At 35.9% G+C, this 19,225-nt stretch overlaps 2 protein-coding genes across 5 annotated transcripts in view; one reads left to right on the top strand and one right to left on the bottom strand.

Moving 5' to 3' along the window:
• Positions 1 to 878: 878 nt before the first annotated feature.
• LOC124165962 lies at positions 879 to 11,846 on the bottom strand. 3 transcript variants are annotated; one of them, XM_046543511.1, is made up of 9 exons: positions 11,643 to 11,846; positions 6,745 to 7,032; positions 5,032 to 5,166; positions 4,651 to 4,921; positions 3,442 to 3,476; positions 3,319 to 3,361; positions 2,293 to 2,358; positions 1,354 to 1,416; positions 879 to 1,139 (listed from the first exon to the last, which is right to left on the bottom strand). In XM_046543511.1, exons 3-9 carry the CDS (start codon positions 5,155 to 5,157, stop codon positions 889 to 891), a joined length of 855 nt encoding a protein of 284 aa, XP_046399467.1. In that variant the 5' UTR covers positions 5,158 to 5,166; positions 6,745 to 7,032; positions 11,643 to 11,846; the 3' UTR covers positions 879 to 888. The 3 variants fall into 3 exon arrangements, with proteins under 3 accessions (XP_046399467.1, XP_046399465.1, XP_046399466.1); XM_046543509.1 differs by having other exon boundaries at positions 5,032 to 7,032; positions 11,643 to 11,845; XM_046543510.1 differs by having other exon boundaries at positions 5,032 to 7,032; positions 11,647 to 11,845.
• Positions 11,847 to 11,910: 64 nt separating this feature from the next.
• The window catches only part of LOC124165960 (rho-associated protein kinase 2), a 56,272-nt gene continuing 48,957 nt past the window's right edge, over positions 11,911 to 19,225 (top strand). Inside the window, exons 1-8 of one of the 2 annotated variants that reach the window (XM_046543508.1) lie at positions 11,911 to 12,021; positions 12,460 to 12,585; positions 14,093 to 14,199; positions 14,873 to 14,954; positions 17,071 to 17,171; positions 17,326 to 17,385; positions 17,643 to 17,778; positions 18,369 to 18,486. In XM_046543508.1, coding sequence (XP_046399464.1) covers positions 14,101 to 14,199; positions 14,873 to 14,954; positions 17,071 to 17,171; positions 17,326 to 17,385; positions 17,643 to 17,778; positions 18,369 to 18,486 — 596 coding nt within the window. In that variant the 5' untranslated portion in view covers positions 11,911 to 12,021; positions 12,460 to 12,585; positions 14,093 to 14,100. The remainder of the gene's footprint in view (positions 12,022 to 12,459; positions 12,586 to 14,092; positions 14,200 to 14,872; positions 14,955 to 17,070; positions 17,172 to 17,325; positions 17,386 to 17,642; positions 17,779 to 18,368; positions 18,487 to 19,225) is intronic. The other variant, XM_046543507.1, reaches the window with a different exon arrangement.

The following is a 19,225-nucleotide window of genomic DNA, read 5'->3' as shown; positions in this document are numbered from 1 at the left end:
TTTTATGATAGAAAATTTATGAAAATGGTTTCCTAAAGTTCATTTCCTGCTGGTTTTTAAATTATGTATTCTGATATCTTTTAAAATCGCTTCAAAATTAAACTTTACAAAAACCATGTTTTTCATCAAAATTTGCCCGGCTGTCCTTTTAAAAATGGCTGCTAAAAAAAAAGTATGGCTTGTAATTTTTGTTTTGGATATCATTTTGTGATTGTTTACTTGTAGGCAACAAATATGCAATAAAAAAATCAGGAAAATTAAAAATGTCGAGCAACCTTGCCTGGGTGATTTGAAATGGATTGACCCTATATCGTTATCTCTTACGAAGCAAAGTAGTTGTATTCTTATATTTCCGAGGGGGGCATAATGAGTAAAAGTTAAGACAAATGTGTCGGTGGAGTCCTGATATGTGCAAAGAATACCTTTTGGGATGTTATAAGTCTGGAGTTTTAATGCATATATATTCATCTACCCAAAAATGCGGTCACTCTGAACTAAAATTATACAATTTTAGTCCGAACTTTAAATGTCTAGGCAATATTCTGACAGAAGATATTTAATTACTCGGAAAAAACAAACATACGTAATGTAGATACAAGTGAGAAATTTTGGCTGGATACTAGGTACTAATTTCTCCAAGAAAATCACGCGAAATCTCTTCACTGGCCAACTCATTGTTTTTTTTTTATGAAATGATCATTTCAATACCAGGACATAGTTTGGGATTGTTTCCTTCCTGAATTTTCAAGTGATCACAACATCATCCCACTTATCTTTCATCATTGAAGAATTTCACCACGTTTGTTCAGGGATTGCAGGTTCCTCCAGTTTGAGAGCCATAACTAAAATCAAATGACCTCAGGTAATTAAACAATAGGTAAAAACAAATTAGATTTTTTTATTTCTTTTGTTTTCCAACTCGACTCTTTTCAGTTGGTTATCAAGTTCCTTCCCATCAAGCTCAGCTCGTAGCAACATCAATTGTAAATCTTGCTTCTGCCTCTGGAATTTCAACTTTCCTTCCAGCGCTTCAATTTGCAAACGAGCAAGTTCAGTCTTGGCTTCAGCTAAAGCTGTGAAACACCGAGTGGCCTCCCTAGACTCAGATATTTTTGGGCGTTTTCTCCTTTGTGATGAGGCTGCAAAATAAATTTTTTAAATTAAATAACTAGTCTGATTATATTTTTTTGAGAACGACTAATAGTGACTTGAAGTACTTTTTTTAAGTTGGGTTTTCTCAGGGTGGAATAACTATGTGTCATGAAATAGCTCAAAAATGAAACATTAACAGATGTAAAAATCTTTCATAATGACTTGTGATTGAATTTGATTTATTTTAAAAAACCTACTTACCACCATCCTCATTGGAGCGTATTTGAGGTGCCTCCAAGGCCAATGGGGTTACATTTTCTGTCACTAGAAGATGCAAAATGAAATTAAAACTTGCAATTTAGATTCATCCACTTTAATGCACATGGGTAACCATCACATTAAGTTATAACTGATCATATTGCGTGATTAGTAATAAGGGTGGGTCGTTGAATCCACCTAAATCCATTGAATCCCAAAAATGTGAAGATTATTAAATGGATTTGAAGCAGAACACAAATGGTTTTTAATAAATCCCCTAACTCAGGTGACTCATCTATCAAAGCTACTAATATTTATTTCCATAAATAAAATTTAGGGAGAGCGTTTTCAGAAAGTTCACTCTAAATGAGAATACAATTTTGAAGTCACTAGTGTTATGTTGAGACATTGAGCTCCCTGGGATCTCCAAACCTGAGGATTTGAAATTGTTTGTGAAATTCTTATTGGTGCTTTCTGAAATTGATCCTCTCACTATCTAGGTATGAGCCGCAAATAGTGCTACCAGGAGGCAATGATGGAAAATATCCGCAGCTTGGCAGCATTTCACTACATGCAAAAAAATATTTGCAAGATGTAGAATTGTGAAGCACTGATTTTCAGAAGAAAGCACAACCACATCAGCATTGAAAAAACACATAAAGCTAAGTTATGCCCCAATTTCTCTGCGGCAAGCAATGAAGCACCTTCAGCCGGCATTGATGAAAGAATTTGGAAGTAAGGAGAGTGACGGTACCTTGAAGGATTCAAAATTCGATTCGAAACCCTGAAAGACACCATTTCGGACTTGGATTTGAGAAAATTTTGGATTCGATCCACCCTTAGTTGATAACATAATATGCATTAGCACAGGAAAATATGAAGTATAAAATGTTGTACTTTTTCCGAATAATAAGAATATGCAAAAGAGCAATCGACACTCACTGCCATCCCTGCTGGAACAAGGCTGATGAGAGTCCTCAGAGGTCAGTGGAGATGATGAACCAATTGCTGGGAAAAAATAAACTTTACCTGTAATATGTGCATTGCATCTCAGAAAATCAGATTTTGGAGAGGTTATTTATAAGCTGGAACCAAGGTGGGTAACAGCTCCCATACTGAGTTGAATAAGTTCCAAATTTTAAATGAGAAATCATTAAGTCTCAGTAAATAAATGCCCAGTAATCAGCCAATCACCCATTAATTAAAATCAAGAATATGCCTAAGTTGCAACTCATTAAGTACAATGTTATTTGATATTCAAGGGGAATGCCGCGAGGTGATTAGATGGGAGAGGCATATGCTTCTCTTCATAAAAGGATTTAAAATTTCAACATTTTCCAGCCAATAATCAATGGATTAAAAAAATGGAAAAATGCCTATTATTTTTTTAGGTCAATCAGAAATGATAGCAGCACTTTTTGGAGAGCAAGGCATTTTATTTTTTCTAAGCAAGCTAACATGAACCACATACATACAGAGGTAGGAATTGCTTTAATTTCTAATCAACATTAAGCCCGGAAACACGAGGATTAGGCATAATTGTCCTCAGGGGTCATTTGACTGTAGGTCACTACGTAGTAATTACATTGTCCACATGATTCAAATATCAAATTAATTAAATGAAAATAAAATTTGTAATTACTTCTATCTCCATTTTGGATAGCTAGGGATACATGTTTCCTCTTCAGATTTGCAGGAGGATAGGAGCCCCAATCTAATAAACAGAATCAAGATTTCTTGACCAACAGATATTTTCTAATAGAATCATAATGTAATATGATACTCGATGCTATAGTCTCCCTGAGAACTTACATATCAACAAGTATTATTACTCAAGGAATTGTCCAAAAAGAAAGTATTTAAAAAAACATTTAATGAGCTCTTAACAGCTGCCTTCATGTAATGGTCTTTCAGTTTGTGGCTGTTTAACAGTGATTTTTGCTTCACTTTTTATTTTAAGTTACATACCTGCCATTCCACTTGCACTAGTTCTGCTGCAGTTCCCATTATCCTAAAAAGAGCAAAAGATTTTAATTATATAAAAAAAGAGTAATCATCTGCTAATAAGTAAATCACAGCTAAAAAACTCACCAGCCCATTTTCTTCAGTCCTTTCTATTGGTTGACCTACCAGGTAAATGGAAATGAGACAAATATTATTTAAGTATTTATAAAAATAATAATAATGAGGTAATTGGAAATAAAAGTGAAACAAAGAGACAGAAACACAAGCACGTGAGGTGGACTTTACTCAAAAGGTTATTATTAACTTACACAAGATTTCACTTGAATATGATGCATTTAAATAATTACTATTACATCATTAAAAGTCAGTCTAATGTAAGTAATCCCATATAAGACTTAGCACACAAAAGACTTTTACACCCAATATGTACTTGAACGTTTATAATCATAATATAGAATCTCAGGTTTTCTTGGAAAATTAAAAGCATGGGAAAAGTTCTCAGATTTCCATTAGGGTCCAAGTGTTAATTTCTTCTGATGTGTTGAGGGCATAGTGTGCCATTGTCTTCAAGGTGATGAAGACAACGATGGCAGACTACGCCCTTGAAATGTCACAAGAAATCAACCCTTGGATCCAGAGGAAAGAACCCTTTCTACTATCATAAAATAATTTTGGCTGCTACATCTGAGTTGGCTTTCTGAGAAAAAATTTAATTGCACAGCTTATCTTTATTGCTGTACTAGAATTCGATGGGGTTGTTTAGTAGATCCACAATCACCATTCAATACAAGAATTCAGTAAATGGAAGGGAAAGATAAGTTGTGATGAAAAAATACTCTTCATTCATCCACTTCCTCAGTTTTAGATAAAAACACACAGCAGTTGGTGCCTAATTTCATAGGTGTAATGTTTTAAGAGTTACAATCCATTAACTTAAACAGGGAGAACTGCATGAGACTCTACCTTTCAAACTCTGTCATAGTTAACAATTACAATAAAAAATCGTAGATGAGGCCATTCTATCAGGTGATGGGATGAAGAATATGCATTAATTCAATCGTGAGATTTAGTCTTATACACAAAAAAAAGGACAAACAGCCTTTTAAATTATAGAACAATAATAACAACACTAACCAATATGAGAGAATTAAGACTGCTGAGCTAAAATATAAATCATGTTAATGAAGTATGATGTAAATGACAACCCAATTCACAATAATATAATTGATGTATTATGGATACCTGAATCGATCACCGAAAAAATTAATAAGTAATGCAGCGAACTTAAAAATAGTAACTTAAACAGAAGATATTTTGAATTGAAAAAATACTCACAAAATGTCATGAAATTTGTATCAAAGGTATTGTTCAGCCCATCTACTGCTATCCCAATTAAGGAGCACAAGCGCTCGTGAACAGGACTTATACTTTTGCCAACTGGTTCACAACCAGATCTTATAGCCTCCTCTCGTTCCGCAATCGCTCTGGCAAGAGCCTTTCTTGCTTCTTTCTTCAGGCTATCATACTTAATTCTCAGCTGCTCAGCTGTACGTGGAGTTGGGACCATTGCATTATATATATCTGATACTTCTCTCCATGCCTTGCTCTATTGACGGAAGAAATGCAAAGTACCCTTTTACTATACCCATGCACATTGGATGTAAAAGTTGATGCATTGACACTATCATTCATACTAAAGTGTATATGAGGATTTACCTTATCTCTCCAGGTTGCGGAATCAGTCTTTTTACTTTCTATTATCTCATGGAAGGATTCCACGACATCAATGAGCCGCCTCACTTCATGTTGACTGAAATTTGGTGACTTTCTTGATAAAATCATGTTCAATAGCTGTGTTCAATAATGGAAGGAAAGAACATTTGGAATGAAGAGGAATTTATGCCTAGAAGCCTCTTTTTAGTGAGTAAAGGATTTTTGTAACCTATATCCTTACTTCTGTAGGTCTCTGATAGATTGTTTTAGCGACTTAAACTTATTTTGGCTTTTAATCCAACTTTTAAGTATCAAAGGCAATAATTGCTTAAATTCTGGCTGTACATTGACAAGGTTACACTCATTCCTATAATAAAACCATTCACTTCACTTTCTGGAGTTTTTTTAAAAATAATTCCCTCACTAATCCTACCACTAATAAATAAAATAATTACATCAATAGATAAATGATTGAAATTATAAAGCCCTAGTCATAGTGTACCATTGTAGATTTTCATATCAGTCTTAATTGGTGACATATCATTATTTCTAAGCAATCATTCAATGGCAGAAGACTTATTCACACGATTTGTGTGACACATATACAGGGGAAGAATTAAAAATCATCGACAAGGGTGCACAAATAATAATAAATGCTATCATAGGATAACACTTCCTACCCAAATATGAATTCAACCTTAGTGTGTATTTACTTGAATGAAAAATTCCAGTCAAACAATACCACAATGCTGAAAAAAGTGAATTCATACATAGTAAATACAGCTTAGTGAAAGTTAAACTTGGATTGCAGTTTAAGAATTAACGTCAGGTACGCCTCCCATGCATGCATATGCAAACTCAACCAACTCTAGCTGAGTTGAAGGATAGGTAGTTGACAGTGTTACTGGGAAACATTACACGGATAAACTAAGGCAAGCTAATGACGAAATTTAAGGCACATGTCACAAGAGAAAACAGCCATAGATCAATAATCACCCTTAGATGAATATAAACTTCTTACTTTTCACATTCCCTGAGCATTACGCAAACATGAGTAGAGAATGATAATTCTTTCATGAGGTTGCCTTTGCCAAAATAAAAATACATATGACAAAAAGCAGGTGATGGTTCAATGGCAGAAGACTCAAGTAAACAAAAAAATTGATGAGGAAACATTCAAATTGGGCATTGATCTATCAGCCACTCCATGGATGAAGCAAATACAGCAAATAATGTAATGGTTTCCTCCGCCAGCACACACATTTAAAGGACTGTCACAGCCCAAAATTGGTTTATTCTACCATCTGTTCCAAATGGTCACATACTAACAGCTTCCTGAAATCCCGGAGGCCTGAATAACTTCAACTGGAAAAATCACACCTAACACTTCTCTTCTTCTGTTGAATCAACAGCATCCTCAGCCTCTCAGTGACAATCACTCTCAGTGGTTTCTCATGGCTAAGGTGGATGTCACCTCCCATCTACAAGGCCAGTGGTCTATGCCTTATGTGCTATCCAATAGCATTCAAACACATGAACAATTTTCACTAACTTACACATCTAAATGCAGAGATTAATCCAACAACATAATCCCTTTTCATTGAGGGACCAATTACTGCTCCATGAGAAGAGAGATTGGTTCACGAACTCATCATCCAAATGCTAATATTTTGATTAGGACACAGGATGGGAAGTTACTTCCATAACATTAATTACCACAGCCGAGGCAAGACATCCAGAGACGAAGTTTTCATCTATTAGATATTTGGTGAAGAATCCACTACTAAGTTGCTCAATTCCTCGAATATTTGCTCTTCTGTCTCAGTTTCATTCAATATATTTTATTCCTAATCACCTTCTTCACAGCAAAATATGTGGACATTTAAGATGGCAATACCTTACACACTTTGGTGAAGGGTGAGTCCACCAGTAAGCAACTGCAGCTACATTACAATAGATGGTGCTTCAGGTGCACCCACTGTGCCATCCATGCTTGCCAGTGATCTGTGGAAATAAGCAACTATGGAGTAAAAAATGAAGACTAAATATGCATGCACTAAACTCTACACTACACAATTAAAACTCATGTCAACACCCCCTATTAACTGATCTTATTCAATTGTTCCCCACAGACTGAAAATCCTTCACCATAATACCAATCTTCATAACAGATGCTATCCATGAGACAAAAAAACAGGGATGATATCCAAAGGTATGAACTATGTTAATCATGATAGTTATAACATATCTTAATAAAAGAAACAGCACCACCTTCAGAGTGTGAGAAAATTTGATTGAGGGAGCATAGTTTTAATGATGTTAAAACAATATTTGACAAGTTAACGCCAAGGAAGAATAAAATGGGTATGGTAATGGTGAAGAAATCTTTCTTTCTATATCATAGTTTTTGCTATATTTTTCCAAATATGAAGTAGGCTTGCATCATAAGGTTACTATTATAAACTGACAAGTTGTGAGTTGGAACAAAGGAATATAGGCCTATAAGAAAGAGAACACGCAATGCAACATGTAAATATTAATAAGTCCTTAGTAAATATAATGCAAAAACCCAATGTGCGAAAGATACTAAGCTGATCAAAAGTAAGGGACTTATCAAATAATACTCTCAGGTCAATAATCACAGCACACCTAGAAAAGAGAATATTCAAAATTAAGTCGTACCTTTTTACAATATGGAGTCTAATTCAATACAGACAAATGCAGTGGAAACAAATTCTAATTCAGCACAGAAGAAAATGAGGTGGGGACAAAAAGAATTCTGTGAGTGTAATATCTCACCTTCAATGAATCTGAATTTTCTGTACTCTTTATACTATTTGGGATCCTGGGATCAAAATTATCTCATTGTCAAGGCTGAAAAACTTTTTATCTTCACTGCATGAGACCTGACAGAAAATTTTCTCCTTTCACCATTTGTTTCCCCAAGAATGACTCAGACCCTTCCTTTATTGTTACGGATATACCCTCACTCCCACCTTCCAAATATCACCTCCCACCTTACACCTACAGCACAATAAGCCATTTTGTCCTGCATGTGGTTCACTTGTGCCTTTTTCCTTCCCTACTCTTCACTCTATAACCACAACCAACTACAAAAATTTGTTAAAATACAACTGGTATTCCCAAACACATTGGAGTTTTGTGTGTAGATGATGATACAAGAGCATTGAAACTGATTAGGTTTATTAATACATTATATGGAAATTCTCGTGGCTAAGCTCAAAGCCACTGAGGAGAGGATGGTGGGTCAACATTAAGATATAAAAGCAAGAAAGTGAGTTTACTAGTCAAATAAACAGTTGTTTCCTAAAAGCAATGGCATTTGGTGGGGGTATTGGTCTATTATTGGGTAACAAATTGATTGTCGACGAGTTGACTTTGTGGAAATTCATGGATAGTAATAATTCAAACATCTGCAGTAATTTTCCACACTTTTTTTAAAATTTGCTCTACCGAATGCTTACCCATCATTTTCAAGAGCTGTCTCTTTAATAAGACTCGAGACAACTCTTGATAATGATGTGTAAGCATCGAAACCCATTGAGCAAATTAAGAAGAGAGTGTGGAAAATTACAACAGTTGTTTGAATTATTATTATCGTTGGATAAGTTAGCCTAGTTAACCCTTTCGCTGCTGTTCAATCTCCGAAAACCTTCTCCTCACATGCGGCAAAAAGGTTAAAAAGTGTTTCATGGGCCCATGGAGCAGGTACTTCAATAATGGGCGTGGGACACCCTCTAAAGGGTCACTGATCCGGGACCCTATCCTCGACGAGCTCACCCACGCAGGACCATCTCATCGACCCTACCAGCGGAGGGCCTCCCTCCCGAAAAGTGACCGTCCTGACTGCAATTTGAAAATCAACCAAACAATCTGATCATCAAATAATGATTGCTTGCATCGCACTCCTGCCTATCAAGCAATCAAGTACATCTTTGAAACGTGTTTCTACAATGAAAAATAACGATTTTGTTAACTTTGCTAAAATGGCCATTTTCCGGTGGTTCGCAGCCACGTTTTTAGCAAAGTTAACAAAATCGTTATTTTTCATTGCAGAAACACAGTTCAAAGACGTACTTGATTGGTAGGAGTGCGATGAAAACAATCATTTTTTGATGATCGGATTGATTGATTGATTTTCAAATTGCAGTCAGAGCGGTCACTTTTGGGGAGGGAGGCTCCTCAAGGCTGGTAGGGTCGATGAGACGGTCCTCCGTGGGTGAGCTCGTCGAGGAAAGGGTCCTGGATTAGGGACCCTTCGAAGTGAAGACCACAGTGGTCAGTACAGCAACACTCATATCTTTGCAGGTGAGGTGACATTTACTTTAACAGCCATAGTGCTGCAATGTGGAAGGCTAGGAGAAACCACCACATCATTATTCCAAGGAGTTGCAGCCACTTCAATCAAATAATGAAAGACATGATGGCATTCTCTCAAGTAAAATATTTTGGAGGAGAACTAGTCCCCATTCCGAGCTCAAGGTGGGGCCTACTTGAGAGGGTACATTGGTAAAATGTGGTAGAACATTAAGGATGGGAACAGGGAATGAGAGAACACTTCGGATCAGTGCCAGGCTAGATAACTTGGAGGTGGAAGTGAGAAGAATGACCCTTGATATATTGAAAATATGTGAAGTGGCCTGAAGAAGATAATTTTGAAATAGAAGCAACAGAAATGTACACACAGGATTGATGGTTGTTATTGCTGGGGTGAGGATAATGCTTAGAAGAAGCACCAGTATGCGGGTGAAAAGCTTTCTGCCACATAATAGAAGGAAAATCATGGTCATGATTGAGGCCAAATTGTTAAGGCCTGTTTACACGATACATTAACACGTACGAGTTAATGTCTGTTTGCATGAATGACTTTTCGTGGACCAGAATGGAACATGTACGAATGCATGAACCAAATTAGAACAGGTTCTATTTTCTGGGCATGCATTCGCACAAGTTGGGTGGCTACACGGTGCATTTTTGCGTTCATTCTCGCATTCATACATTTAGACATTAACCCGTAAGTGTTAGTGCACCGTGTAAACAGGCCTTTAGATGCCATGGCGGTACAGGTTTACATGGCAATGACAAACTATGAAGGTGAAGAGGAGGAAGATGTAACATAAGCAGCATAACAGATGTGACGTAACGGGAGCAGATGTCTACAGGTACCATAATTTAGTATGATGATGAAATGTCACCTGAAATTCAAGAAACTGAAGAGAAATACATATGAAGTACAACAGGTGGAAAAAGTGAAGGAGACCCAACTATGTTAAGAAGAAGTAATGAGTGCAAAAAAGAGGATTTTACTAAGAAATCAAGGGAAGAAAGCTGGAACACCAATAAAAGGGGACAACAGGAGTTCACAAAAGAAGTTTTTGGGAGAAAAAGAGCCATCAAGAAAAGTCCAAAGATTACAGATGAAGTCGCATTGAAGAAAGTATAAGAATGCTAAAACTGAAAAAGGGCAACTAAACTACAAGGAATGAGTTTTTTTTAGGAAACATTATGTAGGATGTAACAGAGAATGCACAGGTGAGAAAGAAAAGACAGGGCGATAGGACAGTCGAGAGGTGAAGCTAGATTGGATGGGTGGGTGGTTAGGAGGATTGAGTGGAACACCGTATCAAACCAATCTCATGATTGCTGAATAATGATGATAATGAACCACTCCAGGGGTGGAGGAGGGTTATTCAAGGGGAATGAATTTGTGAGTCAAACCAATGTTCCATGGAAAGGGAACCAATGTTCCACCCTTTACATGCGGGAACCGTTCCCAAGGGGTATTTCAGAAGGCTTCAGCCGCAATACTGTTGCAGTGACAGATGAAGGGTAGCAGAGAACTGAGGAGGGAATGTGAGTAAACTGAGGACTGATGCTGCGAGAGGACAGAAAGTTGGAAAATTTTGATGGAGGGAGAAATTCATGATGAATAAAGAAGTGCACATATACAACAGACAAGAGGGATAGGGATGAGACAGCAGAGCAATACCAATAGGCAATATAGCAAATCAGTAGATATAACTGATTGAATTGGGAGGAATATAACAATTCAGGAAGAAAGGTAAGAGGAATGGACAAACGAAATAGAAATGAAAAAATGAAATAGAAAAGTTAAGGTTGAATGCTGCTGGGTGAGCTATGCCTAATACTTGGTGAGGCTGAACGATTAATGATGATATACTATATCCAAAGATCAAGCAATCAATCAATTAGCGGATGACAACAATAGAAGAATACTTTGAATGAACAAGAGTACCTTAAGTTCTAGGAACCCGCAACAAGAACTGTTCTGACAGACGAAAAATAGTGTACCTGAGGGCTGCGTTTGGCCGATATGAATATTGATTGTATAAGAGAATTATTGATCAATTAAAATTTAATGATGATCAGCCACATCAAAATTCATGATTCCAGACGCAGAGGCAGAAAAACATTGGCCACTCTATTTTACAATTGAATTAGAGAAGTTTACACGAACTGAGGTTATAGCGGACCGAGGTACGGTGAATCGCGAGACTTAGAGATAAGGATAGATATTCATAAACAACAAACTTGGAGTGTGAAATCGGTAAAATTAAATATAATAAACATACCTACTCTTCTCCAGAGGCTCGCATTTCAAGGCCTCTGATTTCAGTCGAATTTCTATGAATCATTAAAGGAGATGAGACATACACTTAAATCTGAATTTAATCGGTCAACCTGTAAATGTATCATTGAATCGAGCGGATTTTCCGCTCAATAATTCGCAATATATACAATGGCACTTCACAGAAAATTATTTAGCGCTTGCGGAATTGCTGTTGTTTACATAACTGAGGATGATGGAGGTCGGCCTACAGCTGAGAAGCCATGTTGAAATTGAAGAGCGGGTATGAGCGTACAGAATGCGATATGACGAGTTATTTTACATTTTTGTGAAGCAAGGTTTCATTCTATTTAGAAATGTTCGGATAGTCAATTTAAACCCTAGTAAGTTGATATTTTCATTGATTATTGAAATTGAATGTCTCCTGCGTATGTGCCACTTATATTGAGACGTGGGCTGTGGTCCTGCATGTTTACTGTGTATGTCACAATAATTTGCCATAAATATCCTTATTATTAATCGAAATAAGTGTAACATAACTCCCAGATATGTTTTACTGGCGTTTGGAAAAAATTTACGTTGGAAGCTCAGGAGATGTTAACCGTCACACCTAAGTAGGTGTGCCAGCATTTGTTGACAGCGTATCATATTTTTGTCAAATTCACCTTTTAAGTGTTATTGTAGTTGTTAATTCTTGATTTCGTTCACATTTATGACCTTTTATGTGTATTTTATTGTTCTGAAAGGCTTTTAAATGGTATCAAATTTCTGTTGTGCAATGACATCAATAATCGCTTATTAGCTCCTTCTTATTTTTTCAGGAGTACATGACGAACAAGATCTTTAGCAAATATTCCCTAATCCACATTCTTAGTAATATCCCTTGATAGTGATGAAATTTCTATAAAGCTCAATCCGTGGTGATCTTGATGAAGTAAGATTCCCAGGTAAGTTTTAAACGTATTTGATACCGATGTATTACTCACGAAAAACGGGATGGAACTGGTAATTTCATATTATTTCGTCCCTGCCTCAGTTGATAAGACACTCTTGATAGTCGGGTCTTTTCACACCGAATCAGGAAGATATTGCAAAATCATGCCAGGGGGGCTAAACTGTAGTATCTGAAACTTGTAGATGTGAAGGTAGAAGCAACCTTGTGGTCAATAGTAAACTTAATATAGCCTATGACTTTATTAATTAGAAGTTGTAAACTTTTGAGCAATTCTGTATGTAATCCTTGGTGCAAAAAGTGTAAATTCTCATGCATTCTAATGCTGCAGAATTCAGCCCAGATATTTTTGCATTAATCAAAGAGATTGCATCTGTTTTAAATTTTACTCACCTTCCTTTTGGATTAATAATTGGAAATCACAAAAAAGCTATTATTAAATAATTTCTGTAAAGGACAACCTTATTGCTCTTCAAACTTTCTTGTGACTCCATTGATTTGCGAGTAATTATATTTTTTTATTAGATGGCTGGACAATATATTCATTATCTGCTCTTTGATTCTTGTGTTTTTCAATGCAATTAATGTAAGCTTGTGTTGTCTCAATCTAATTATGTTGATTATGTCTTACATTACTACAATCACTATTGCTAATTTTAAGGAGATCAGTGTTATTTATAATCATCCATTTTATTAACGTAATGTAATCTGGAATCAGTCATCAGAGGTAATTGTAAGTGTTGAATATTCATTCATTAAAGCAATAATTTGGTACCATGGATTGTGTCATAATAGTAATTGTAGTATTCATATTGCTTTCTTTTTAAATGTAGTTCATGTTACAAAAACCTATTGTTAGTTAAATTTCCAAAGTAAGGGAAACTAATCTGAATTCATGTGGTTTCATTCCTTTCCAATACATTTTGCTTCACTTTCAGTAACCCCTACCCATAATAGTCACTTAAATTCTCACTTGTGCTGCAATTTCCTCATTGCTTAGAATCTGTAATTTTCAATTAGAATATTGTACTTGGTTATCCTATTGATCAGAGCTTTCGGTTCCATAGCAATTGGTCTTGGTTTGAAAGGTGGGGCTGGCATATTGAGAACTAGCCTCACCTTCATCGACAAGTGTAAATGAAAGGGGGAGAGAAATTCTTTGGAAATCCTAAAGTTACTGAGTGCAAGTTTTGTGTTATTGATGTATAACATACCTATTTGTCTTAATGTGCTGTGTGCCTAGATACAAGGATGTGCTTTATAATTTTATTAGCTTTTGAATCGAAGATTGTGAATGATTAATTATTTCATTTAGCTTAAAATTTGTTCTTTTTTCCATGCTAGCAAACAGAAGTACTATTTCACTAGGGTTTAATTTTTAAAATTCAATTAAAAAAAACATGTAACATGGGCTGCACTTTTTCACTCTATCTAGCTTTCTCATGTCAATTACTTAGGAGTTTGTTTTTCTTATTGTAATTTTTTTATTGTTCATAAATCAGGTGGAGTCATGGATGGAATCAAAGATGAAGACCGCAAGCGAAGGTTGCGGCTTCTGGAAGAAAAGATTCAAGATCCTCGAAGTATAGCCAATGTAGACTGCCTTTTGGTAAGTATTTCTGTGCTGTAATGAGTATAATTTGATACAAGTACATCTATGTGTCAACATTGATTCATATTCACAGGGTTGCAACTGCAAGTGTGGGATTGACCAAGGATATGTTTTTTTTTTTGAGAAACTTGTTATGTTTTAGATTTTTATTTGGAAAGTCTGTCAGAGTTGGAATAAATTCATTTGGTTATCTGAATTTAAGATCCATTCAAAATCTTGATTTCTGTGTTCATTATGTACTGCAATTGCAGGTTTACCTAACCTTGTGTTATGTTTTGAGGTTTGGGTATGCTTATCATAGTCTGAAGATAGACTACCATATTAATTTATCTCGCATGAATGAGAATCCTAGGCCGTCTTCATGACACAAGCAATTTTTACTAATTTTTGTGTTCATCATAAGTTTTGCTAGTAGTAAATTATTGGTCAGTAATGTCTATCTTTTATTTGTGTGTAAGCTGTCTGATTTCAACTTTAAAGGTCATCAATTTGGAATATTTTGATAAAGCTTGCTTTACTCTTTTAATTTTTTAATGTTTTGACTCAGTTCAGTTACTATCTTTGTGATGTATTTTCACCGTAAATTATTGTATCAGTGAATTAGCATAATGATTATTATCAGTGATGATGTTGCAATATGTACGATATAATTGTGCTTTTTTTCTTGTAGGACACCGTCCAGGCTCTGGTTGCTGATTGTGATCATCCTGCGGTGAAACGAATGAAAAATGTGGAAGCGTACATGAATAGATGTAAGTTTCATTGTTTCTCTTCTCTCTATTTCTCTCACTCGGGGATCATTGGAGTGATTGCTTAAAAATGATTGTTTCCTGGCATAATTTTCAGGGATGGCCAGTAGAGCTACCTATCACTTTCTCCATTTCTCTACTTATCCCTATTTCTATCACTGAAAATGTTATGAACTTGGATAACTTATTTTAAGTTGACTGCATTTCGTGTGTGGGCATTGGGTGGTTGACTATTTATGCGACTCATTTGGTGAGGAGTAGGATTGAGGAAAATGGAAAGGCAGAGAATGGGTAAATCATGAAATCTAACTGACGGTTAGAAATTCCCCCAGCTATGGTTTATGAGGTATGGGTATGGCAGGTTGTTCAAAGAAAAAAATGAGCTTGGATTCTGGTGAAATTATCGCAAAAATTGCTGTGGGGTTTGGTCAATCTATCTTCAATATCTGTCAATTTTTATTTATTAAAGAGAATGTCTGTTTGTCTGTCTGCTTTGCTTTTCTATATGACTGGACGGATTGCTACCTAAGTTAGTACTTAGGTGCATCTCATGCTCACGAACCCCATAGTGATACTTTCTGTTGTGTCCAAGCGTCCTTCGTGTGGTTTTCTCGTTTCAGTTTGTTACTACATGTCATACCACTTCTGCCATTGGGTATCCTGCCATAGGCACACCTCTAGATACGCTCAAATAGAAAAAGTAAAAATGCTGCCATGCGACCATGAATTCCACGTTCTAAGTTTCCCACTTCTTTGTGTACTATCCTGTAAGCAGCACCAGATGGCCTGCTAGTTTTGAATGATTGGGAAGCCCATCTTGCAAAGAGTAATTGTAGGGTGACTTTTGGCTTTCAATAGAATGAGAGCTGTAAATGTTATGATGTCAGAGCAAGTTATGGAAAAGGAGACATCGAAAATGGCAGTGATTCAGGAAGTGATTGCTTTATGGAAGCTACTGTCTGAAGGCTGGTTTATAGTTCAGTAAAACCTCTTTACATCGTAATGGAGGGGATCAAAATTTGGCCAATTTGATGTATGGAGGTTCACTACAGAGAGGTTTTAGTGATAGGCACCATTTTTTCGTATCCTTCGGAAATGAAAGGCACCACTGTCTTTTAAACCATTATATTTATGTGTTTTATCAAACATGCATGCATTGGTGAACATATATTTATTATTTAATAATTACAGATAGCGAGCTCTATGGCTTGATTTTTACCATGATTCGAGAAAAAACAATGTTATCTCTCTCAATTCAAGTCACTTAAAATGATTAGGATAGTTGGATACCTTATTTTTTATTCACTATTAGGTATTCTCTCATATTGAACAAAATGGCCACAACTAATGATTAACGTGAAAATTACAGCATATTAAAGTTATGTAAGAAAATAAAGAGTGAAACATTTATTGCTGAAATTGTCATTCCATGTACGTATTCGCAGCTGCATTAATGGTCTCTTGTTGTCTCGGTACAATTTTCGGAGATAGTTAGGCCGTCTCGGGGTATCTCCTTGGTATGATAAGTGGAGGTTTTATGATATAAAGAGGTTCACTACAAAGAGGTTTGCATATAAATTTACATGTAAATCAGATGGGACTGTAGGGGTGGTATGAAGTACGGAGGTTTACCATGTAAAGAGGTTCGCCACATAGAGGTTTTACTGTATAAATTAGCTACATATCATTTGTTTGGAGCACTTAGCGTGGAGCTCTGTCTATAATATGGGTATGCCAGGGTGTTGGTAGAAAAAAATTCGTGCAGAGCCTGGTGAAATTAATGCCGAAATCAGCATGGGGTTTGGTCGATTTTGAAGTATTGGGAAAATTAGCACAAAAAATTGTAACTTGCAGTGTTGGATTCAGTTTTTTCATGGTTGTTTTGTTAGTTCTAGGTGTGAATCGTGGAAGAAACAACCTCAGAGTGAAAAGCAAGCATCAGTCTGTCTCCAAGTCTAAAGGATGAAAATAATAACATTGTTAATCGAAAAAAGTGTTTGGGATTCCTAAGGGCAATAATAGTAAAAGTGGACCAATTATCATTAGCTTAATATCCTATTCTTATTTTTACATGCGCATAATATCAGTCTTGAAATATAATGTAAAATCTGTTTTTCAGATGACTCAGTTGCCAGTGATATCTTCCAGTTGCGCATGAAAACTGATGACTTCAATCTGATTAAGGTCATTGGAAGGGGTGCCTTTGGAGAAGTACAGCTGGTGGGTACATTCTTTCAATGACTGTTCTTATATCAGATTAAATGGTTCAAGAATCTCTGACTATAGTGCATGCTTTGTTTTATATTTGCTCTGAAAATGAAATGGATACATAGTTTTATCATTACGATGTCCTGGTTGACTCTTTATTTTGCAGGTGAGGAATAAGTCAACCAACAAAGTTTATGCCATGAAACTTCTTAGCAAATTTGAAATGGTGAGTGTGCCGCAAAAGGCTGCTTTTGTTGTCTGTGGTCTTTATTTTACATTTTTTATCGATAAGTTTCTCATCATCTAATTTAAAGACAGTACACTCTTGTTAATACGAAATGAATGAATATAAGATATGGAGTGATACTACTTTGCACTGTTGCATGTTTGCACTTGTAACATGTTTAATGATGTCAGTCTAATTTTTAAGGATTGTTTAGAAATACTTAATAATTGTATTATGATATGTTCTTTCCTATGTAGATCAAGAGATCAGACTCCGCCTTTTTTTGGGAAGAGCGGGATATTATGGCACATGCAAATTCTGAATGGATTGTGCAGTTACATTTTGCTTTCCAAGATACGAAATACCTGTACATGGTAATGGATTATATGCCTGGTAAGTAGACATCAGTTTTGTGGGCAACTGATTATGTAGTGGTGACTGCCTAGTAGAACAGTTTTGATGACTATATATGTTGAACTGTTCTATGATTCCCAAGTTTTTTTGTGATCCATGCAGTTTTTACTTCATTTTATGAATGAAATAAAAGGTTTTTCTGTAAACCTTGTAATGCTATAAGGCTATGGAAACATTTCTAAATGTAACAACTCCTCTTTGAAATCAGATTGGTATCTTTGTAAGAAACAGAGCTAGGTATGCTGTATGATTGGTTTTTATCCAAGCGTAGGTAATACACTTATCATTGTAGATCTAATAACTTTGAAATTCTCAACTTCCGCGTTAAAAAATCTCAAAAATCTAACTTACTTGGGTGTTGATATAGTCGGTCTTAAGCCAGCGCAATGTAAAGTTTTATGGAAATTCGAGAGCTTTACATGTCACGATTTTATTTCTCATGCAAAGTACTTTACTTATGATGATATTTATCATTGTTTTCATTTGAAATATAGATGTGTAAAGCTTGGTTTCCTTAATAGCCATTTGTTTATTTTTTTTGAGTGTGTAATAGCTCTCTTCTTTTTCAGGGGGAGACCTAGTTAATCTCATGTCTAATTATGATGTTCCTGAGAGGTGGGCTAAATTTTACTGTGCTGAGGTAGTTTTAGCATTGGATGCAATTCATTCCATGGGATTTGTACATAGGTAAGCAGCCATTCTCTATGAACTGGATCTGACATTTATACTCTTTCAGGCAAACATTTTTAGCTTGAAAAACATACGTATTTTTAGAAATTTTTGTTGGACAATATTAGACTTAACCTCCTCTAACTACAGCTGTCTCCCGATTATCCGGCTGCGGGTTATCTGTATTGCGGCTTATCTGTGCATGTGTTTTACACTTTTTCGATGTCTTCCGTGATCTTTAAAAAAAATGTAAATGACGGAAAAGCACCAGGATATTTGCATTTTAATGCTAGGCCACACAGGACTTATTATTTACATTAGAATTCCCTTCAAATAATGATATAATTTTATTTAGTTGCTATCAAGGAATGTTTCAAGTCTAATTTGGCGTCTGTTCTAGCAATGCTGACGATGATCAGCAGTGGGAAAAAAACTCTTGATTAATTTCCAAAGATTCTTCAATGTTTAACTAATCATAAATTAGATAAAATGTGATTAATGATCTTTAATTGCATATTTAATATCGTAAATTCGCAATTATTACTGTGGCCTCGCATGCGGTTAAATACGGCCCAAAGGAACCGGAGATATTGTCGCACTCGGGCATGTTTATGCTGCGACGAGTCAAGGTCAAATTGGAGAGAAAGGGAATAGCAGTGAAGGCAGTGAGGGAAGTTGAAGTAGAGATAGCATGAGTCATAGCCGGGCACTCGCCAGCGTAGACAATTTTCCATAAGTCATGGTTTGCTATAACTGC

This window comes from Ischnura elegans, chromosome 9 (genome assembly GCF_921293095.1).
Source record: "Ischnura elegans chromosome 9, ioIscEleg1.1, whole genome shotgun sequence".
NCBI lineage: Eukaryota > Metazoa > Arthropoda > Insecta > Odonata > Coenagrionidae > Ischnura > Ischnura elegans.
Note: the sequence above shows the minus strand (reverse complement) of the source record. Positions and strands in the feature narration are given on the sequence as shown.

Excerpts from the sequence above, each read along its gene's own strand:
- LOC124165962 (XM_046543511.1), bottom strand. The coding sequence starts at position 5,157 with ATGATTTTATCAAGAAAGTCACCAAATTTCAGTCAACATGAAGTGAGG. Across the intron at positions 3,477-4,650 it reads TACAAATTTCATGACATTTT|GTCAACCAATAGAAAGGACT; the intron begins GTGAGTATTTTT and ends TTTACCTGGTAG. Across the intron at positions 3,362-3,441 it reads GGACTGAAGAAAATGGGCTG|GATAATGGGAACTGCAGCAG; the intron begins GTGAGTTTTTTA and ends TGCTCTTTTTAG.